The 24,892-nt window shown below is 35.6% G+C and overlaps 1 protein-coding gene across 10 annotated transcripts in view; it reads right to left on the minus strand.

The window, feature by feature from the left end:
• Window positions 1-4,135: 4,135 nt before the first annotated feature.
• The window catches only part of tou (toutatis), a 252,314-nt gene continuing 231,557 nt past the window's right edge, over window positions 4,136-24,892 (minus strand). For all 10 annotated transcript variants that reach the window (XM_067775992.1, XM_067775989.1, XM_067775994.1 and 7 more), the window contains 4 exons: window positions 21,908-22,426; window positions 20,717-21,842; window positions 20,530-20,651; window positions 4,136-16,991 (listed from right to left, as the gene is read on the minus strand). In XM_067775992.1, the coding sequence (XP_067632093.1) occupies window positions 16,835-16,991; window positions 20,530-20,651; window positions 20,717-21,842; window positions 21,908-22,426 (1,924 nt within the window). In that variant the 3' untranslated portion in view covers window positions 4,136-16,834. The remainder of the gene's footprint in view (window positions 16,992-20,529; window positions 20,652-20,716; window positions 21,843-21,907; window positions 22,427-24,892) is intronic.

The raw sequence follows: 24,892 nt of genomic DNA on the forward strand, positions 1-24,892 counted from the left end.
AATTATATATTATTCATACAAGCAAATATGTATCTGAATTTGATTAAAAAAGTTAAATAAAATTTAAAAAGATTTAATTGAAAAAAATAAAAAAAAATACTGAAGTTTTGTGTGTACGTGTGATATTTTAATATTGGATGCCTTAAAATTCTTATATTTTTGAGTTGCTATCTAGCATTCGGGTGGTTCAAAAACAGTGTTTGCTTCTTCGAAAGTGGCTCAAAAATTTTGTTTCCGTATAAAGAGTGATATTAAAATATGAATCTTCAAAACTAATACTATTTCAATCAATGTAAAACATTTTTTGAAAATAAATATTCAGCCCTATTCTGCATTTCGACTTGGATTGGAATTTTTTCGATTTGGCAATTTTGGTATTCTGTGTTCCAATCTCTTTCGATCCAACTTCGAATCGTTCGATTTTGTGTATCCTGCATTTCGATCGTAGTTCTGTTTTTCTAAGTTGCAAATTAGTTGGCGGAAAAATATTTTCTTTTTATTTTTTTATTAATTTATAACAGAATTTTAACAAAAATATAAGTAAAACTTTTTAAGAAACGTAGAAGGCTTGATGATGATTGTTTTTTATATGTTTCCAGGTCAAAAACAACATGTCAATGTCGAAGTCCTTGGACGTATTTGCCCCGGAGTAGAGGAAGGTGAAGCGAAAACGTAAACATTCCTTGCGGAAAGAACAAATAAATTTTTATAAAGTATTTTAGGCCAGTGCAATAAAATTGCCATCCATAAAATTCAGAAAATGTCAACTATATTCGTGCAGGAATCCGTTTTAACAAAACTTGGTTGCCATGGCAGGGAATTGGCCAAAAGAACGACAAAAATACAGTTACAATTATGAAAGCACTTCACTCAAAAAAATATACATAACACTGCGGCAATATATTCTATTGCTTTTTTTGTACAAAATGACGTGGATAATGAAATATAAATGTTTTTCAGTGTTTTTTACAAATTTTCTTTAATTTATTTTGTTCCAATGTTCACACATTTCGTATAAACAGCTGATTTCGAAAAATCATTTGCTCTTCCTCTTCTCGTTACGATTCCGTCGTAATGCAGAATACCCAACTTCGATTAAAGCGGATCGTAGAACGGGAACGTAATCGAAATGCAGAATAGGGGTGATTATCTGGGGCCCAATTCACGTTCTGTGAAGTGATAAAATGAAAAAAAACTCATACAAAAGTTTGTTCAAATGTATGAAAATTCGTAACTGTTTAAAAAAAGATTTCGTACATTTTTTTGGAATATCAAAATCGTAAAGATTTGTGACTTGCATCGTATAAAGCCATTTTTTTTTGTAATGTTCGAACTCAGCTATTCTCCTTAATATTGAATTGAAATGTCTTGGGAGTTTTCGAAATCATATATACATAATAGGGCGGGTCAAATTGTATGGGGAAAAATGGGGGAAAAAAAACTTCAGGTGCACATCCAGTTTCTGAATCTATGGGTCATACTGAGTAATATTGCCCATGCGACCATAGGTCTGAAATGAATTTCGAGCCTCCCTAATTTTGTTAGAAAATTTTATATCCCCATCCATATAGCGGCTCTCACAAATAAAATACATGAAAATAAATGTCAAATTCGGATTCGGATTGGGATATAAAATTTTCTAACAAAATTAGGGAGGCTCGAAATTCATTTTAGACTTATGGTCCCATGGACAATATTACTCACTCAGTATGACCCATAGATTCAGAAACTGGTTGTGCCTTTTCAACAATAAATTTGACCCACCCTAATACATAATTATTTGTAACTTTCGTAAAAAATTTACATATTCGAATTCAGCATCACCGTGTTAGTTATATGAATATTTATTGAATTAAAAACGTTTTAAAATACTACTTTGGAGAAATCTTAATGCAAATAATTGTAGCTTGGGCATGAAATTTAAAAATTGTTTAACATATTCGAACTCAAAATTTCTCTATTAAACATGTGTACTTTTCTGATTTTGAGAATAGTGACCTCTAAAACTTTTTTGAAAAATTCTGAAATATTTGTTTTTCAGGATCTTTAAAACCTCGCACTGAATATGTTTTTTTTTTTTTTTGGATCTAGACAATTTTGGACCTATACTTCAAATAAATTCAAAATCGGTACTTATGATTCAAATATAGATATGACTCCCATATTCAGGGCTTAGCCGCCAAATGAGCTATTAGACCCAACACGTGGTCCATGTGTAAAAACTAGCTCAATACCCGACATGGACTACGGAACATCAGATATTGACTTCAAGACATAGAATATATAGTAGAGTTTATGAAAGGATTCCAAGCTTTGCTTAGTCAAGAGAATGGAAATCTACACATGCGGCTCGGAAATGGAAAAAGCGAACTTTGTATGTGCTATACTCAAAGACTTCTTGACTCAAGCAGTGGCTTCCAGTCAAAAGTTTATGCTATAGAAAGAGCCGCTAGACTGCTACAAAACAACAAAAGTACCAACCATTGTTGACAGCCAAGCTGCCCAAAAGCATTATAATGAACAGTGGAAAATTCTGAACTTAAACGGAAATGCTGAACCTCGTTGATGTTCACCTCAACATTTCTTTTTACTCGGACACTGCGATATCGGAGAGAACGAGATCGCTAACGAAATGATCAGAGAAGGTTCTGAAATTATCAGGCGAATTACTTTGAGCAACAGCCATTAGATGGCCTCCTTATAGTGCAACGATCTTTTCATAGGTAAATATTGATATTCCTTATCAAACTAAAAAATCTGTAGAAATCATATACAACATATCAAAAAATTTCCTCTGTAGAAGCTATAAATGGACTTACCACTTGCCAGGACACGTTGTCACCTTAGTCTGGGGGCAATAAAGGAAGCAGATCTTACTGTTTGTCGACTCATCAACTCTCTTGTTTAGATTTATGACTGCAAAACATTCAGCCGAATTATAAACCAAAATTCCGTGTGAGTTTTTTCCCTTCTCCCATTCCTCGTATTCTAAATAAAAATTCCTTGTAAGTTTTTTCACTTCTCCCTTTCCTCCTATTCTGAACAATGTTCGAAAAAGCGGAAACCGGTTATGGGAGAAAAGTAGGTATTATGAATGTGAGGGAGAGGGAGATTTCTCTGCCATTTCATAGGAGTTTTTTCACTTATTAAATTAAAGAGAATGCATCAAAATAGTTAAAGGAAATTGGTTCTTTTAAGAAAGAACACTTATTTGTACAAATTTGTGCTAAAATATGTATATACATTCTACCCCAATATTCTCACTGTTAATACAACAACAACTACAACCACAATATTCTTTATTTTAAGTCGAAAAGTATATCATAAGCAACGGTAGAGCTCTTGGTATACATATTTGATGCAGCCATCCAGAAATTGCGCAAGGATTTTTTAATAAGGCTTAAATAGATTTTGGCATATGACGGAGGACGAATTCAACTCAACTTGGCCGCCACAAAATTGCTTTGCTGAATGAAAGCAGGCAACTCCGGCAGATTTGTTATGCGGCCGCCTTCTTCTTATGTTCCGTTGTTGATGTTGCTGTGGCACCAATTCATTACTCATTTCAGTGAATACCACATGAAATGTAATAAATACTTTGCATTGTTTACATTTTATTTCTTAATTTCCAACAAATTTGCAACAATAATTAAACTTTTAAATTTTTTAAACAAAAGAAGAACTGTGCAACGAAATTTCAATTGACAAAACAGCTGACTTCGAAAATTCGAAATTCCTATTCCCCAATTATTGCTCTCCCTAGGAGAACAGAATTGGAGGAATTTTTCCGCGGGAATAAAAAAATCCGCGAGAACAAAATTTCGCGAGAATATTTAGAATTGGTCTGATTGACTCGGATTTTGTGGAAGTGGGACACGGTCTCCCTTTAGTGTGCGTAAGGTAAAGGATGTACATTTTCGAATATATGAAGCATAAATGGGAAATGGAGTGATTTAATAGGAATTAAATAGGAAATATTTAGTTGGACGAATATGCACTATCCCCTTGCACTTAATAAAGGCATTTACAATAAATATAAGTGCGTTCTCTCAACTTAACCCAACCTAGTACTGTTTGTTAGGTACCAAGGTAGATGTAAGAGAATTGGAGGTTAAATAAATTTCAATTAATTCAATTTTAAGTATATTTTTCTGTCTGGTAAAATCGGTATCAATTATTTTGCTAATTTTATTAACATAATAAGCCACGTAACGCATCATCTTAATAAAAGTAGTGATGGTTCATATTTCAACAACGATTTCTGCTTACAAAATCAAAATTATTGAGACTTCCGGAAAAGAGGCATTATTTCAACCCACCTTAATATACATATGTATGTTTTGTTAGAAATGTTTGCTACTATAGTGTTGCTGAACGTTTTTTTCTTTTTTTCCTTGTTTTTGTTGGATTGAGAGTGAGAGATGGGCGTAAAAAGTTGAATTCGCTTTTGTACGTTTTTCACTTATGCTGTTTCTTTTTCTTTTGTTTTGTTTCCTTTTTTATTTAACAATTTTTTATGAACTTTTGCGTTTTGTTGTTAATTGCTTAACATAATTTTGCTTTGTTTTGTTGTGCTTTTTGTGTGTTAGAATTTCAATAAAATATTAAGTTTATTTAAACTAAGTTTAATTTTTTTAATATAATTTAATTTCAATGTTTAAAAAATACTCAAGTGTTGTTGGTGTGTATTAAGTATATGTATATAATAATAATATTTCTTGTTTTTTTTTTTTTTTTTTGTTATTGTTACTTTACAATATTTGCTCACTGATTGTTTTAATTTTTTTATTTTCATTCCTTGATGTCAGTGCGATTTTTTTTCAGTTGGAAAATACTTTTAGTTTTAATAATTAAATTACTACTTGCTTCTACAATACATTCTATGTTTTAATTTAATTAAGTTTTTTTTTCAATTTATGTTATTTTTGTAATACTAAGTTTTTCATTTATGCTTGCTTCATAATTTTTGTCATATATATATATTCGCTTAAAATTTATTCGCTACTAATGTGAACTAAAAAACTATTTCTTTGTGATATTTATCAATGTATTTTTGCAAGTATGTATGTATGTTTTTATATATTATATTTTAAATATTTATGATTCATCATTATATTTCATTTTCGTTGGGTGTATATTGTATACATGCAGTATATGTATGTATGTATGTACGTATGTATATGTATAGATAAATGTATGTATGCAGTTATGAGTACATTTACTTCTTTTTCTTATTTATTTCTTTTCATTGAAATTTGTTTAAATTTTGTTTGTGTATATACTTATAATATTTATTTACAATTACTTGCCCCACGCATTTAATCTGTGCTCATCGGCTCCCTACGCTAGACTACATGTATGTAAGTAAATATGTATGTTATGTATGTACATATGCATGCCAACGAAAAACAAGATTGCACTCGCATTCCAAACTGAACAGACCGAATGAAGAATATCAACAAAGTTGGAATGAAAATAATAAATACAATATTTTCATTACAAACTAAAACAAATGGTGTCTGTGTGTGTTGTGCAAGAAATTTTTGTAAATAAGTTTATTAAATTCAAAACATTTTTCATACTAGAAATAGTGTGGATCAAAATGTGGCTTAAACTTTGAATGATGAATTTGGAAGATACAAGCAGCGTTGACAGATTGACGACGCCGTCGTCATTTTGACGATTTTCAACTATAATGACGCTTGGACGATTTTGTAATAAAAATGACGATTTAAGACTGCCTCTAACATTACCGATCAACAAAAAGTCCAATTTAAACAAGGTTGTGTTATTTTTATAGTGAACTGTATCATCAAATTAAAAAGCGTTTTGATTTTAACAATGTTGTACTACAAAACTTAAGTTTCATGGATCCCAAAGAAGTTGTTCTTTGCATCTGGTCTTGCAACATTTTTCACACACAATAGATCAGAAAATTGTGCAGGATATTGATAGCGAGTATAAGTAATTGAAGTTTTTAGAATTTAAGATATATTTTGAAGACATTTCTAAGGTTCCCCCAGAAGTTTTTTGGAAAACTACCAAAAGTGCTGACTTTACATACGCTGCACTCGTTGCAGATGTAATGTGCTTGTCATACTCATCAGCGAATGTAGAACGAATTTTTCTGAAATAAATTTAAACATAATAGAAACCGTTTGGAAACTGATACATTAAAAGGAATATTGCTGGCTCAAGATTACAATTTAATTGTTATATAGGCCTACTGACTTGTAAGATCGCTTGTTCGAATAGAGCCTAACAATAATTATTTTATCTTATTATTGTTATGATAAATTTTTTCTCAAATGAAACAATAAATTATAATAGAATAAAGAAAAAAAATTCATCATAATAATAAGACAAAACAATTATTAATTATTGTTAGGCCTGGAGCTCAAAATTACTTAAAATTAAATAAATTTTTTAATATTGAACCGCAAATAAATATGCTAAAAAAATTAACGCGAAAATGTTTAACTAAGAAATGAAATAGACTGAAAACAAGTACCTTTTATATGTAATACAAAATTTATCTTATAAGACGAAATAAATTAAAAGGACTTCTATATGTTATATCTGGCAACAAGGAATAACAACCAAAGACAATTTTCAGGAATAGGTTCATTCATAGCATAATTCGTTTTATGAGTTATTTCGATAAATAATCTGTTATGCCAAAGATCACGCAGTGGAATATATGGAATGAACAAATTAGATAAATCAGAGCAATTCGTGCTAAAGTTTATTACATTATAGGCAAGCATGAGTGAGATACATGTTTTTCTGTCGTGCAGAGCCTGAAGACCAAGCAATTTGCGCCTGCAGGTATACGATGGGAGGCCAGGCCATCTGGCCAGTGAAGCATCCGTAAATCAATTTTCGTAAACATTTTTTGAACTCTTTCAATGTTATATGAATTAGATTCATAGAAAGGATTCCATATTATTGAACAATATTCAAGGCGACTTCTGACCAAGGAGATATAAAGTGCCTTCAACGTCATATTGTTGAATGAAACCGCCAATCTCATCGTAAGGCACCTGGTAGTAACCCAATCTCGTCCTAAATCGATTTTTGACGATTTTTTGGGCGGCGTTTGACGACTTGGTAAAAAAAATATATGGCAACGCTGGATACAAGACTATCAGTCAGGGAGCTTGTGCGATAGTACAACATCTAAAGAGGGAGAGATAGAGAGAAAAATAAAAAGAATAGAAGCTGGTAACCTTTTAATATTTTTTAAGTTAAATTCAATTAAGTTCTTCTTACTTTATTTTTGATATTTAAATAAAAAATTTTCTACGAATTCAGTAACTTATACTCTGCAAACCATTCCCAAAAACGTTTACGAAAATTTCGATATTTTTATTTGGAGCTCTCTGAACTTTTTCGAGTTTGCAGTTTATCGATTCTTTGCTCATTTCAAAGTATACGTTTTTTTTTTATTTGGGATTCAAGGGGTTGTGTAGCGCAATATATAGCTTATCCAACCCAATTGTCAACCTCACCTTCGAGCGGCGAATCGCGTTTCACTAACAGACGAGCTCCTCATGGAACTTGGGGGTGGGGAGGGAGGTATGACCTGAAGGTTTAATGTGGCCATATAAATCGTTCCCGAGATGGTCGGGCTAGTACCTTAATGGTGCTGTGTTACCGGAGCTTACCGGATCTGTATCCGGCAAAGAACCATCACATCGATAGCACTCCCCAAAGCCTTCGGGGAGTAACCTTATCGCTACAACAACATTTTATTTAGAGCTCTCTGGTAACTTTTTAATATTTTTTAAATTAAATTCAATTAAATTCTTCCTACTTTATTTTCGATATATACTTTACGAAAATTTCGATATTTTTATTTGGAGCTCTCTGAACTTTTTTTGAGTATGCAGTTTTGCAGCCTAATTAATTTTAGTCAAGCTGTTGGTCCATTGGTTTTGTAACGATTTTTTAAAATTTTGTCTTAGATTTTCCTACAGACAAAGTGTGAAACAACTTTTTTCAATGCGAATTTTGACAAACCCATATTTCAACTTTCTAAGGCTAAGATTGAATGATCTACGCAAAAAAATCAGGGTACTCCAAAAAAAAAAATCTAAAATTTTGTTAAATTTTCTCGAGTTTTTTCGAAAACGATTTTGAAATTATGTAATAATGTTTGCAGCGTTCCATAGAAGTTTTTTCTTAAAATATCGGAATGGTCACTGCTATTTTTCTGTTCGCTGCTATATACCAGTGATGACGATATTGCGCTTACAAATTAAAAGTTAACTTTCGTAGTCAAATTCGCAACTTCCAATTAAATAACAGAAGGCAAAACGCAGATAAAGCAGGAAAGCCAACTAAAGTGTAAACGAAATTCGAAAACATGTAAGCAAAATTCGAAAATTCATCTTCGAAAATATTCTTTATCTCGAAATTTGTATTAGGAATTTTCAGAAGCTACTATTTGAGCTTAAGTGAAATATTACACTTTTTTTTTAGAAAACTACAAAAAATAAGCAAAATAAAGAGTAATTTTACAAAATAATTTTACAAACTCGAAATTGCAGTTTTCAAATATTTTTCGGCTGTCACTATTCTGGAAAAAACAGTACATAAATTTTAGTTTTTTATTTATTTTGCTTGCTCTTTTTCTTGATTGTTGTTGTGTTAACAGTGCTTCGCCCCATTCAATTCACAAATGGTTATAAAAAAGTCTAAAGAAACAAGCAGTTACAAGAGGGGTGGACCATAGGAAAATTGCTGTTAGGGCGTAGGTTCCACAATACAATTGAAAATGTTCTTCATTATTCTTTACTTCGGTTGAAGGAAAATTTTAAATTTTTTTTCTGGCGGGTTTTGTTTAAAAACCTCCCGTCGATTTTTGAGACTTTTTTTAAAGGCATTCAAATTAACAAAAAAAAAAAAAAAGAACAAAGGCGTTAAAAAAATATATCGCCAAAGCAGCAACATCATACCGAATAAGTGATAACGAGAAGAAAGAAAAGAAATTTTTCAAAAATGAGTTGAATTTAAGTTATTGGCGACAAAAGCGAAAAAGATAATTTATATAAATTTAGAAATTGCTATTTTCATCCTGAGACGAAGATAAATGCACGTGTGCAGATTTTTTTGCTTGCAAAGCAAATTGCTCAATTTCTTGCGTGACGAAGGCTAGTTTATCATAACTGTGCTTATTTTTGCTGGCTTAAGCTTGTAGTTTATTGCGAAAATAAAATTCCAATACTGAAAGTATATATTTATAAGCCAAAGATTCATATTAATTTGACAATTAAGCCAGACGCAAGTAAAAAACGTAATTTCCCGCGAAAAACCCAAACTTAACCTCAAAGTTGGAGAGAGATTTGCAGCACCACTAGCTAAAGAATATCAAAGCTGAGCAGATCGGCCCTTGATATAACTGCAATAATCAAACCAATATATATAACATTAAAAGTTTCCTTTCCCTTTAAAAAAAAAACTAAGTGGGTGAACGTGTCTGTACACAAGGGACTCTTCCTTTGGGCGCTAATAGGAGGTATATTGCAGAGTAAAAATAATAAATTTTAAACCAAAACCAGGTGAGTGATTCAGTTTGTCAAAACACGAAAAATGTTTAGTAAGTATGGGTGGTGTGGTATAGGCCCTAACATTCGGACGTGTTCCAACTCTGGTTAAGTATATACCAGATACAACGAACAATACAATTGACAGGAACCTCACAATAAACAGAAAACTTACAATAGTTACGTACAACACAGTAGCCCAAAAAGCAAGCACTGAAACAAAACTGAACAAACCGCCCATAGAACTCAGGGCAGAAAACAAAGCAGTACCAGTATACAACACAACAGAATACCTTAAGGGAAGAGTTACAGAGATGGAAAAGCTGTTCAATGATCTTTTCCAAAGTCTACAAAGGGAAGGAGTTAGGGAGCACCTAGAAGAGCGCTGGCAAAAATGGCTAAAATAAAAGAAACATTCCATGCAAATGCATTAAATGAAGATATCCTTGCTATACAAACAGGGACTGACGTCCCCTCACTTTAAATCACCAAAGGTGCTCTGAAAATCCTACAATAGAACTGCCAATCTCTAAAAGCCAACACAAACACAGTAGAATACCATTTAAGTCGGAATGACATAGACATAGGCTGCCTGAGTGAGGTCTACTCCAATCAGGAACAAACACACAGAAACATCACAAACTACAACATTCTTGAGAAGAATAGAAATGACGGCTATGGTGGAGTCGCGATTCTTCTAAAAAAGAAAATAAAACGTCACAAAATCAACTACTAAACAGACAAGGGCATTCTTATTATTCGTACCACCAATCTCAAACCAAACTTAATAATATGTGCAATATATTTCCCACAATCAATCCCAATATAACTCTTTCAGGTGGAAATCACTAAACTACTTTCCTTCCTCGAAAATCAAAAAAAAGTTCTTATACTTAGAGACTGCAATGCGAGAGCTAGAATCTGGGGGACTCTGTCCAAACTTGCAGAGGAAATTTTTATTTTTTTTTATTTCACCTGCCTAAACAATGGCTCACCCACTTTCACATCTGATGTAACGTCCAACACGGGATCGGTACTAGACCCATCCTTATTAAACTCCAACATCCCATTTTCATGGAAGGTGGATAGTACCAGGCTTGGTGGCAGTCACCACCTTCCGATTGTCATCGAAACAAACTCAATCGCAATGTTAGGTATAAAATTCCGCTGGACAAGAAAACTTATGAAAAACCTCAAACACATCGACTTTGAACCTGACATTGACGACATTCACCTAAAGTTTAGCCAGGAAATAAAAGCCGCCACCCATGTGGTCAAAGAAAACTACTCTCCCAAAGTATGGTGGGATGAGGACATCGCCAAAGAATATCGTTTCCTTAAAATCGCCTTTCAAAAATGTAGAACCCACCCCTCACCAGAAAACCTACAAGCCCTACAGGATACCAAAAAAGACTGGAAAAAGGAAGTTAGAAAAGCAAAGACAAAAAACTGTGGATCAAAAATCAAAGAACTCAACTCAGATCCATCCTCGAAGGAATCTTGGAGATTTGTCAAGGCTATGAGGGGCGATTTTAAAAACTCCAACAAGTTCGAATGGTCCCCGGATAATGATAAAGATTACCTCCAGATTCTAAAAGATCAAGTCCCCTCATCAGAAAGTCTCCCAATTAACATTGAAACAGTCCCACCAAACTCCCTCGCAATTAGCTTTGAAGAACTTAAAAATATCTTGATTAGCAAAAGGAAAAAGTCTGTGGGAGGTGTAGATGGCATTACATATGCGATGCTAAAAGCCTTACCTGACCCAATGCTTAACATAAGTACTGCTTTAAATAATGCCTTTCTGACAAATCAAATCCCTGAAAAATGGAGAACAACAAAGATAGTCCCCATCCCAAAGAAAGGTAAGGATCTAAGTGATCTAAGTGATCTAAACAACTTCAGACCCCTATCACTCATACCCGTGTTTATCAAATGAATAAATTTATGCTTCAAAGATAGAATCTCCAATTTCATAGAAGGTAATCAGATACTTCTCAATCATTCCTTCGTCTATAGGAAAAAAAATCAGCAACAGTATGAATCAATTACCTCCTACATGAAGCTGCAGTTCTTAAAGACCAGGGGCTCAAAGTCCTTATCTGCTCAACGGACATTAATAACGCGTATAACTGTATTAGCATAAAGCGCCTCAAAAGCATTTTAGAACATACAGAGCTAGAGGAACACTACATCAGTTGGATCACAAACCTCCTAGCATCCAGAAACCTACAACTAGGAAAAGAAACAATGACAAACGATGGGCTTCCACAAGGAAGCTGCCTTTCCCCTTTCTATTCAACCTATAAACAACAAATTTGCACATTATTGAGGATGCTAACACAAAATTGTAGCAATTTGCTGACGATTTTATCCTTACGTCATCCCACAAAAACCTGCAACAGGCCTCCGCAAACCTACAAGCCAAACCCACTCACATCTCCAACCTATGCCAGCAACTCAATTTGTCATTCAATCCCGACAAAACCAATGTCATCGATTTAAACCACAGTAACAACATACATTTCAATATCACTTACCAAAACAGATCCCTGCAGCAGGTACGAGTCATAGAATGCCTGGGTAGGCACATTAGTGCATCATTAGCGGTTAATGAGCACTATAAAGACATAATAAACCAATCCAGAAAAAGCTCAAACCTGTTCAAATCAATAACATCCATCAAATCCGGCCTACACCCACAAGTAGCTCTAAACTATTACAAATCCACAGTACGCAGTAAAATTTAATATTGTAGATCATCCACTTCACATTGAACTAAAACAACGAAACAAAAAAATACAAACTTAAAAAAACAGCTTTCTACGGAGAAGTTTAGGCCTCACCCCGGCAACCCTAGTGCCATTTACATACGCACTATCCAATGAACTCCTACCCACAGAAAGAGCAAATGGCCCACCGCCAAAGAAATAATAAACAACATTAGCCTTCATGCAAATGCTACTCAATAATCCAAATGTAAAATACAGCTACGCCCAGATATATAATGAGTTCAAACTAATTCTGGACAGATTTCAAATAGTGGATACATCCGTATCCTCCCCAAACCTAAAAGTATTAACATCAACCCTACCAGACTAAAAAGGCCAACCTAGCCTCCAACATAATACAATCACTGTATTCCAGTATTCTTAACGACTACGCAAGCCGCGACTACAAAATTTTCTTCGCAGATGCGTCCGTAGGTACCACAACACCTGGCTGTGGAATATACAACCACACCGATAAAAGTGAAATAACCTTCAAACTCAATCTTAAATCCTCGTCATGATTCGTAGAAGTAGTTGCGGTATATATGGCACTGTAGCTGGCAAAGATATTTACAGACAGGTGCATGCCAACTCCTCTACAAAGATCACACACAAAACTGCTAAGGGAAAATAACCATTTAGCAAAATGAACCTAGGGTAACCCTGGAACGAGTTTGTATGACATTGGTTTCAAATGGAAGGTATTAAAGAGTATTTAAAAGGGAGTGCATCATAGTTTTATAGGTGGACGCAATTTCAGGATATCGCCATAAAGGTGGACCAGGGGTGACTCTAGAATGTGTGTTGTACGATATGGGTATCAAATAAAAGGTGCTAATGATTATTTAAAAGGCAGTGGGCCTTAGTTCTATAAGTGGACGCCTTTGCGAGATATCGCAATAAGGGTGGACCAGGGGTGACTCTAGAATGTGTTTGGACGATATGGGTATAAAATGAAAGGTGTTAATGAGTATTTTAAAAGGGAGTGGGCCTTAGTTCTATAGGTGGACGCCTTTTCGAGATATCGCCATAAAGGTGGAACAGGGGTGACTCTAGAATGTGTTTGTACGATATGGGTACCAAATTAAAGAGGGTTTTAAAAGGGAGTGGCCCTTAGTTGTATATGTGAAGGCGTTTTCGAGATATCGACCGAAATGTGGATCAGGGTGACCCCGAACATCATCTGTCGGGTATCGCTAATTTATTTATATATGTAATACCACGAACAGTATTCTGCCAAGATTCCAAGGGCTTTTGATTTCGCCCTGCAGAACTTTTTCATTTTCTTCTACTTGATATGGTAGGTGTCACACCCATTTTACAAAGTTTTTTCTAAAGTTACATTTTGCGTCAATAAACCCATCCAATTACCATGTTTCATCTGTTTTTCATATTTGGTACAGAATTATGGCATTTTTTTCATTTTTCGTAATTTTCGTTATCGCAAAAGTGGGCGTGGTTGTAGTCCGATTTCGTCCATGAACCTACATACCAAATTTCATCAAGATACCTCAAAATTTACTCAAGTTATCGTGTTTACAGACGGACGGACAGACGGGCGGACGGACGGACGGACATGGCTAAGTGAATTTCTTTTTTCACCCAGATCATTTTGATATATAGAAGTCTATATCTATCTCGATTAGTTTATGCCGTTACGGATTACCGTTATGCGAACAAAGTTAATATACTCGGTGAGCTCTGCTCAGCTGAGTATAAAAAAAGGCATTCAAATTTTTCAAAATTTTTCTCTTTACTCTTTATTAGCACCTTTTTTCGTTGTCTTCCACATAAAAAATTAAGTTTTTTGGGCCTGTTCCGAAAATTTTCTCGAGTTCGATTTGAAAAACTGTTACGATTTTCACAAATTAGTTGAATAACAAAAAAAAACACACAATAAGAATTTCCGAAATTTCGATTTTTTTTTTTTTGAAAAGTTTTTAAATTTGCTGACATAGTTTTCGAAAAACTTGTTTCTAATAAATAAATGCGCGATAACCTCCGAGGAGATTTTAGGCCGAGCTTCTCTCCAAATTTGGGTTGTGGTCCTTTTTTAATTTTTCCTACAAATTGGCGGGACGGGACGGGACCTACATGATGTTTTTTTTCAGTTTTGGGAATCGAATCTTCCGATTCCAATTGATGGCAAGAGGACTTTTAATTTGCCTCTTAAAGCGCCAGGTTAACAAACGTATAAGGGTAATATGCTTGCAACATTTAGACGTGCCTAAGCAACTAACAGATGTCGCAAAGTAAAAACCCGTAGCACAATATTTTTCCTTTTTTATTACAGTCAAGGCGTTTGTAAATCCCTTAAAATACCAGGTTCAGCGAAAGTTGAGAATTTATATAATGAATCTTGAACTGCTTCTCTTGTGATTGAATCATGAAGGACAACAAAGCAAAAATTTTTCCAATTTATACACGTTTATAGTAGCATAAAATGACAGCTGACTATTTCTTCAAAGTAAACGAAGCCATTTGTATGGCAGATGATATGAATGTATGTAAACCATATGTTAGCATAACATGGGCGAAAGTGATTTCAATTGGAGATATTTGAATATTTGATATGAAATTTGGAAAGTGGCTTGATGGTCTCAAAAGTGAGCGAGCGGCTTACAAATAAAATAAATTCATTTTAATACAAGAACACAACAATTTCAGACACATACAATAAGTACATGTTTTATGGCGACTCCAAACAGCATCTACAAGGCAGATCAATTTTCACTGATAAGCTTTTCGTTAGAAATACACTGCCGAGGGGCAACCCCGCTTAGAAAAACTTTTTTCTAATTGAAAAAACTTGTTTCTAAATTTTCGATATTGCTTGGCCCGGGGCTTGAACCAGGATCTTCGGTGTGGTAGCCAGAGCACGCCTTCTAAACTATTTTGTCATATACTAACAGAGTTTAGAAAAAGGAAAAATTTCTAAAATCCTGATTATATAATTTTTGCTAAATTTCTCTCTTTTATGGAAATTTCAGCTAATTAAGAGTTATGATATGTACTGAGTGAAACATATTCCACTATATCGGCTGTCGTTTCGAAAACGTCCTGTCTGTGTTTACTTTTAGAAAAACGCTCTATCTCAAAATCGCTTTCAAAACCCGCCCATTTCAGCAAGATTTCAATATATCGAGAGTTGAGTTAAGGCGTTTCTGTAACAAACCATGAGATACGGTATGGAGGGCGGGATCGCCTGGCAGGTTTCATGTGGTCATACCAAATCGTTCCCGAGATGGTCGGGCTGGTACCTTTATGGTGCTTGTTAACGGAATGTACCGGATCTGCATCCGACAAAGGACCATCAACATCGATAACACTCCCTAAGGCCTTCGGGGAGTGACCTTATTGCTACAACAACAACATACGGGTTTCTTCAAAAAAAAAAAAAAAACATCCTAGGCAGGGACTTTTCTAATTGACAGTTGAGATAGACGATATTATACAGCATTCCGGATGTAAATGAAAAAAAAAAACAGTTTAACATTTTCGATATTTTCAGTTTAAAAATTTACTTTAAAAATTATAAAAATAGTGAATTTTTGAATTTTGCACAACTTTTGGCGGCAGCGCATCTTTTTGTTACGAAATAAAAACTTAACCAATGCTTATCTAACTCCAACCATTCGTAATTGAAATTTCACAAACTTGTGGGACCAAAATTATTAATTCATAATTAAAGAGAAATTGTGTTGCTTATAGGTTCATAGATTTAAGTTGAACTGGTCGAGCCATAAAGACTGCACATAGGCTGAATATTACATAATATTTTGTGTTACCTACATATAAACGCATTTTCTATACACACATATTTAATCCACACTATTTTAATGCATAATTCACATTTCTCAAAAAAAAAACTAATCATAATACTGCTATAATTAAAAATTAAAAACTTTATATTTCACATTCTTCCTTCAAATATTTAAATTTTTACTTGCTGATGGCTGATAATTGCGTTACAATTTTGAAAATAATAATACATTAGTTATTATCAACTTTTCTTACATAATAAATTAGTATGTATTTATATTTGTATATATAAGTGAGTACATATGTGCATATTAGCATGAATGTCTTGTATACTTTTTATTTTTTATAAATACCACATGGCTGATAGTTTTTTTCGCTGCTGCTTTTCATTATTGTATTGGTGACTGCTTCATTATAATAGCAGCATCATATTTTCCACCTATATTTTTTCTTTTTTATTATTATCAATGCTTAGACGAATGTTTTATTTTATTTTTGGGTTTTGGAGACTGCCGAAAATTATTTTTTTTTTTTTAATTTTTTTTTTAATACTTTTGTTGCAAATTTCGAAAATCTAATTTTGGAATTTTTTTGTTTTCTTTCTCAATTTGTTCTTTTCAACTCCTTTATGTGTGTTTATATATTTGTTGTTATTGTTTAAGTATTTATTATCGTTCTTGTTCATCTGCTTTTTTTTCTCCTTTATTTATTTTCTTAATCACTAGAATACTTGAGGTGGTGATGCATTTGATATCATGAATGTTTATCTGTTAACTCAGCCCAACGTAATTCGAAAAATTTACGCATTCCATGGCCCGCTTTGCCGACCGGCGAATCATCCTCATTGAACATTTCACAATTGTCGAATATTTGTCGCACATCGACGCAAAAATCTTCGCGACTCTTATAGCTATGGAAGAGAAGTACAGAGCAAATTAATTAAAATGAGGTTTAGAGTAAAAATCAGTTTTAAAAGAGGTATTATCAATTCAGATTCGATGAATTAAGTATTTACTCCTATGAGTAAAATAGCAACAATTATTAGATTCTATCAGCATTTTGGGTTGTTTAAACACATTTTGAATTGTATAACGAAAGCGTTGCAAACTAGTTTTGAAAACGGTTTCGAAAAATATAGAAAACAAGTAAGGAATGCTAAGTTCGGGTGTGACCGAACATTACATACTCAGCTGCCAAATTACAGCTTGCAAAACTTTTAAATTACCTTCTTTTAAAAGTGGGCGGTGCCACGCCCATTGTCCAAAGTTTTACAAATTTTCTATTCTGGTTCATAAGGTCAACCCGCCTACCAAGTTTCATCGCTTTATCCGTCTCTGGTAATGATTTCTCGCTCTTTTTCGTTTTTCGAAATTTTTGATATCGAAAAGTGGGCGGGCGTGGTTATAGTCCGATTTCCTTCATTTTAAATAGCGATCTGAGATAAGTGCCCAGGAACTTCATACCAAATTTCATTAGGATACCACAAAATTTACTCAAGTTATCGTGTTTACGGACAGACGAACGGACATGGCTAAATTTATTTCCTTTTTCGCCCAGATCATTTTGATATGTAGAAGTCTATATCTATCTCGATTAGTTTATGCCGTTACGGGGTACCGTTATGCGAACAAAATTAATATACTCTGTGAGCTCTGCTCAGCTGAGTATAAAAACTGAAAGTTTTAAAATTTGTATTTCGACTGCGGAGTGGAATATCACCCTATCTCGTTTCGAAAACACACAATCTCAAAAACTTTTCTATAACGCCATATTTAAAAATTATTTTCAAAAATGACTTATCTCAGAATTCGGTTGAAGAATGTTTCAAAAATGTCCTATCTGAGCTTAAACTCAATACATTTTAACATTAACATTAGCATTAGAAAAAATTTCTGAGATAGGGAGTTTTTGAACCGAATTCTCAGTTAGCATGTTTTTGCAAAATTTTCTCAAATAACGTGTTTTTGAACTGGCAGCCGAGACAGTGAGTGATATTATATTTGGAATTTCCTTTTGAGTATGTAGTATTGTAGTCAGGCTGTAGATTTGTGGAAATTTTCAAGAAAACTTATTAAAAATTCTCGAATTTTTTCGAAAACGTTTTTGAAGTTGACAAGACGAAAATTACTGTTGAAATTTGCAAATAACGCTTGCTGCTATTTTTTACTCGCAGGTATGTGTATACAAATGTAGTAAAATCAAGGGAGGAAAATTTATAGAAAGCAGACTTCAGACAACTTTTTTGGCAGCCAAATCTTTATATATAAAAATCACGTGTCACATTGTTTGTCCGCGATGGACTCCTAAGCTCCTGAACCGATTTTGAATTTGTTTTGCACCCCGTGTGTAGTTTGATCTAACTTGAAACATGGGATAGGTTATATCTCATTTTATAGTCCCAATATTATTGTATTGCAAATTTTTTATATGTTTATACGTAATAATAAAATGTTACGTATACGCACCGGCACTCATATTTTCAGGTGGTGCGGATATACTTCCGTGTAATTGGTTGGTTTACTTAAACAACGTGCTTATCAATAAAAAATATTATAGCGAACGATATCAAGTATAGCACATCACCAGGCCCGGCGAGAGGCGGTGGGGCATGGAGGATTACCCCGGGACCCGGGGTTTCTGAGGGGTCCCGCGATTTAGAAGTACTAAGACATTTTTTTAATTCAGGAGAGTCTTTAGTCGTTCCATGTGCAATTTTTAAGCCGAATTTCAAAAGCAACGAATATCTGCATTTCGTTTTAATATTATAGTGAAGTGTGAAAAATAAAAATCTATATATATAAAAGGAAAGGCTAAAATGTGTGTTAGTTGGTCGCCGGTGTTTGAAGAGATGCGTCGGTCGATTTTGTTCAAACGTGGACCCGGGTACCTAGAATGTGTTTATATAATATGGATATCAAATGAAAGCTGTTGATAAGTGCTTTAGTACAGAGTAATATATTATACCGCTTGGTGACTAGAGTCTCAAGATATAGGCCAAAACGTGGACCCGGATACCCCTAGAATGTGTGGGTAATATGGATATGAAATCAAAGCTGTTGCTTAGAGCTCTAAATAATTTTCATTGTGATATTCGATTTAGTCGCATCAACCTGGCAACACTGATAAATATGCATGCGAAGCCGAAATAGAGACATGAATTAATAATACCCACATACCTATTTACATACGTCCTATTCGATTTGCCTGAAATTTGGTATATAAATTTGCCTATATTAGTATTTACGATCCTTTTTTCCAGGAAATAGACCAGAGACGGACTGGGACTGGGATTAGGACTAGGACTGGGACTGAGACTCGGAGTGGGACTGGAACAAAATACATACCACCCTCTGCGACAGGCAATAAGGGATGAAGAAGAATGAGAAGAACGTGAGAGAAGAGAAAAGATAGAAGGAGACTGAGAAAGAAAAATAATGAGACGAATATGGAGACAGATGAAGCGAAAAAGACGGAGGGAGGAGTGAATAAAAGGATCAGGAAAAAGTGAATAGGGGTGGGAGGAGGGCAGAGTTAGACGGAAAAAGCTTGTTAAAATGTATGCAGATAGGCCAAATTTAGGGCAGAACAACGTCTGCCGGGTCTGCTAGTATCGCTATAAATGATATCCACTGCGGATTTAATTGATATTTGGTTTTATAAATAACAACAAAGTGAAATATCACATCCAGACTCTAGTCGCTTTCTTATTAAGCGCTATTATAATAACGGTTCTGGGCACTGTATAGAATGAAAATTCCAGAAGAGGAGTACTCTTTCAGAGCATAGTCGAAAGCTGGAGAAGATAATCTGAGCAGCATAACCAAGTCACACAGGTACATTTATTACAGAAGGGTGCAATTGCTTGTGTATATGCTGCTAGTGCAGTAGCCTACTCAGTCTAATGAAAGGCAATCTCACTCTATAATTCCCTCAACATACCCGTCCAGAAGTATTACCCGGAATCCTTGACGTGGTCGAAAAAAGAGAGACCTAAACTGAGTTGAGAACAACAGATGGAAGTAGTAAAAATCTCCCAACAAACAAACCAACGTCTGTTATCTGGCTTAGCCATAGTTTTTGACTCAAAAACGAGAAATTTTCAATCTAGAGATCAGCAGCCGGAATTCAATAGCAGAAACCATCAAATCCAAATCGACAACTTATCTTAACGTACATATATCAGGTATCTCTAAAAGCATGCACAATTTAGTTGAGTAGCCAAGTTACATATGACCAAACGTTGCATACTCTTAAGCGCAATTCTTATTATTTTCATGGCAATGAAGATTTATAAAACTTAATTATTGGATTACTGTTGCATGTTTCTTCACTGTTAACGTGTTTCTGCGATGCAACAAAGTTTCATATAACACTTAAAAAAATTTATTGTTAACATTAACAAAAAAAAATGTTACTTTTTAAAGAAACTTAGCAACACCATTACTCACGTTAAATCCTGTATGCGTTTTTTAATTGTAGATAAATCCATTGGATTTTTTATAATTTTGCGATATGTCGGAAATTGTTTTGTATTAACTGGCAATAAAAATGGCCACGAATCCTCATGAAGCTGTAAAATAAAGTTTTTATAAGCTTCTTCTCTCTATTTACTTATCCCTGTCACACAAAACTTACTTCCATTTCACCGAGCAACGTCTTACAGACAGCCAATTCTTTTATCAATTTCTTGGTGGCGTGCTTCTCTTTCTTCTCTTGCTTCAATTTTTCCTTCGCCTCTTGAACCGCGTGAATATTTAATGGCGGCGGTGGTTGTGGCGTGCTACATTGACTCAGAGGCGACGAGGTCATTGGCGAGAGTCCACCAAATTGATGAGCAGCTGGCGACTGTGACTGTGAGTGAAGTCCCACAGTTTGTGGCGAGTGTTGTGTTGGTGTACTAGAACGTGGAGATGGCATTGACGTTACAGTGGGTGTGGGTGTCGGTGCATGATTACTATGTTGTGGCGATAAAATTGATGACTGTAGCAGGGGAGATAATTGTGGCTGCTGTTGCCCCAGTGACACATTGGAAGTTGGTGTCATAATGAGAGATTGTGAAGTAGAGGGTTGTAGCGGTGTACCGTATGCGCTATTCGATGGTAGCAGAGATGGCGGTGGTAAAGTCGACGGTGCGGTTGCATAATAAGGCGGTGGCGGTAATTGCACAGCACCATTACTATTTGGTTGTAATTGTGCTAAATGTTGTTGCTGGCTAACCGTAAGTGTCATATAGTTATTTGGCGTTGTCGTCGTCATAGTCAAAGAAGCTGTATTGCCTGTACTTACAGTGGATAACGTCGGCGTTATGTGCGACGCAAAAGCGCCAATGCAACCACCAGGCAATGGAGTTTGTTGTGGTGATTGTGTTAGTTGTGCTTGTGTTGTTACAAAACTGGGCATAGTTACATTGGGCGCTGTGCTGTTAAAAATTGGTGGAGCTAGCGATAAAACACCACCAGGGATTGTATGCAATATTGCAGCTGCTACTGGTGGTGTGCCATCTACGCTACCATCAGTTAACTTACACTCATTTTTTAATAACGGTGACCCATGAATATTGTTGTGAAGAGATGTGTTGATATTTGTGGCACTCGCGTCTCCCATCATACTTACTGTAGTAGCTGCGCCAACCCCTAGGCTCATTGACATTGTAGCATTGGCGCTGGCGCCAACCATTTGTTGTTGTTGTTGGAAACGTGTTGCATCAATCGAATTAGTGCGTTGTTCATCAAATGAGATGGAAGTGATCGAATGCGGCGGACTGCAAATACCAGAGGCGGGTTAGTAACGACAGGCGTGACATATGGCGCTGCCTAAGCGACCTACCTGAGCGGTGTCGATAATGAGTTCATTGACTCATCATGTGATGAATTTAGCGATGGCTGTGATGAATTGTGCAGGTGGTGTTCCGCCGAGGCAGCTGCCATGACCTGCGCCTGTGCTAGAACCGCAGCCTGTTGTTGGAGTTGTGGATGTTGCTGCTGTTGTGGTTGTTGTTGCTGTTGCTGCTGCTGCTGTTGTTGCTGCTGCTGCTGCTGTTGTTGCATATCAATATTGGATGATGATGATGAATTGCTATGACGATCACGTCTCTTCGAAGAATCACGATCTCGTCTCGGTTTACTGCTCGTACGCTTCTTCGGTGGTGGTGCCTTGGTGACGCAACCATGACAATACCATTTACCACGTGGCACTTTCAATAATGGCGGTATATAACAGTCAGCGTGATATGCACGGGGACACAAATCACAGTATATCATTTTACCGACGGGTGAAGGCCGCAAACCGCCACACACAATACATTTGCGCTCATTCGTCGCCTTATTGACGCATTCATAGCAATACCTGCAAAAAGTGCGAAATAAAAAGAAGAGGGTGGAAGGATTAATAAACAAAATTATGAACAAATAGAAATCAAAAGTGATAAATAACTAAGAATAAAATTGAAGCTAATTTTGGTGTTTGAGTGCCAATGAGAACGAGAGGGGAACTACAGAAATGGTGGAAGGGGTTGAAACAACTTTTGAAGTGTACGAGCACAAAAGGGGAAGGGGGTTGTGTGTAATTTGTGGTTTGCAAATAAACAATTTGTGCATTTCAATGAGATGCAGATGAGTTTTATGAAAAAGTTTTCAGGCACTAACAGTCAGTCTATGAGACCTCATAGTCATCAAATGCAATAATTAATGTTTACTTCTTACGTATATCTTTAGCTTGATTCACAACGCCACTAACCACTTTTTCGAAACTGCGTTTTTCACAGATTTTTGTGTGGTATATTAAAATACATCCTCGGTAAAAATTTGAAAATAATAACAACGGAGATATGATTTTTTTAAAGGCCTTACCAACATGTAGTGAATGTAAAAATAAAATCTTGCACTGTGCACCGAGGATAGCCCAACATCGTACCTGGTTTGCCTACAAACCTAACTAAAAATAGTTATACTAACATCATAGCCTATCGCCGGTTTAATTTTCTCCAACACATAGACCCATTTGTTGTGGATGACACTGGATTCCAGTTATTTATAAAATCGCTGCATTGTTACGATTAAAGCTAGGCCGAAATATACTCTGAATAATTATTCCGGAGCCGCCGTGGTGTGATGGTAGCGTGCTCCACTTGCCACACCGAAGATCCTGGGGCACACCCCGGACAAACCAACATAAAAATTTTATAACCAAGTTTTTTCAATTGGAAGATAATTTTTCTAAGCGGGGTCGCCCCTCGGCAGTGTTTGGCAAGCACTCCGAGTGTATTTCAGCACTGAAAAGCTCTCAGTGAAAACTCATCTGCCAAGTTTTCGGATTCGTCATAAAACAAGTTGGTCTCGTCCCGCCAATTTTGTAGGAAAAATTAAATGGAGCACGACGCAAATTGGAAGAGGAGCTCGGCCTAAAATCGCTTCGGAGGTTATGGCGCTTTACATTTATTTTATTTATTTAATTATTCCGCAGGTTCGATCATAATCGAACTGCGGTATTTTCGTCTTGCCTTTCGACTTTTATAACAACACGAGGAATCCTTCTTCGTGCGTAGGCGTCGATCAAGCGTTGTACCAGTATATGTATTGATGGTGAAGGTGGTCAAAGGACCATATTCCACAATTTCAAGTAATTAGACCTTTGGGGCCACACATTGTTGGCATTAATGGAGCAACTAACGCAACTGGAACATAAGGAAAACGGGTGGTCATGAGTGGTATAAGGGGGTTTTCAAAACTTATTGCTGATATTCCTTCTATACAACTACCACAATTTTACCGAGAGGCTTTCCTGAGTATGGCGCAGTCATATCACACTTTTAGTTCCAAATTTATCCAGAACCTCCAATGGACTCTCTTGATGTCTAATTAAATATCTCTACATAGTTTAATCGAACCCCACCTTGTAGAGTTTTTAGTCCGAAGGCTGTTGACAACTTCGGCCATATTTAAAAGTGCCGGAAGTTTGAAGAACTTGCCTTTCCATTCGAGTATTCGAAGGGCGGGCGTAGGCTCATTTGCCTTATGGTGCTCATCCAGTTCATATAACTCCAGTTTCGATGCAAGCGCTCTTGACAGCCGTTCATCGAGCTTTTTTTAATATATACCCCAGTTCGTAGATTTTATTGGGAGTCTCGCTTTAAGAGTGAACTGAATATACCGTTAATCGAAGCAGTGCTCCAAAAACACTTAACCCATAACACAAAACCTTTTCTCTAACTGCAGTGCAAAAGAAGGGTCTGCTTTTCTGAGAAAGAACTAAATTTAGACTTATATAACTTTTGTAATTTGTAAAGTGATATTTTACTACTGAAATTTTGTAGCATACATTTAGGATGTTTTTTATGAATGGTTCCTCCTATACTTTACAATAAAATTAATCGATTTTAAATTGGCATAAGTAATGTTTACTAAACCATCAATGACGTTTAACCAGTCTATGCTTTAAACTGCATAGGTTAGGTTAGGTTAAGAGGGCGTGCGTGGGTGTTACCTTTTTGTCCATTGTGAGTGCCCTCAGTAAGTACAGGGTGGCGGCAAAATCGTTTAGCCCCATTACCTCCTAATGGTCCTCAATGAACCCCTTGCTTTCCCTGATGAAGAAGCGAGACGTCCACCTTCCCAACCTCTACCAGGCTGTCGAAGAAGCGTGAGCCCAGAAATCTGAGCCTTCTTCTTTGAAGCGCCGGGCATCGGCAGAGAAAGTGGTAGATCGCCTCCTCTTCCTCCTCATCCTGACAGCTTCTGTATAGGGAGCTTGTTGGTATTCGCCATCGCCGGAGTATTGGTGCGATAGCACAGTGATGACACCCGTAAGTACCCT

Source organism: Eurosta solidaginis, chromosome 3 (genome assembly GCF_040869045.1).
Source record: "Eurosta solidaginis isolate ZX-2024a chromosome 3, ASM4086904v1, whole genome shotgun sequence".
NCBI lineage: Eukaryota > Metazoa > Arthropoda > Insecta > Diptera > Tephritidae > Eurosta > Eurosta solidaginis.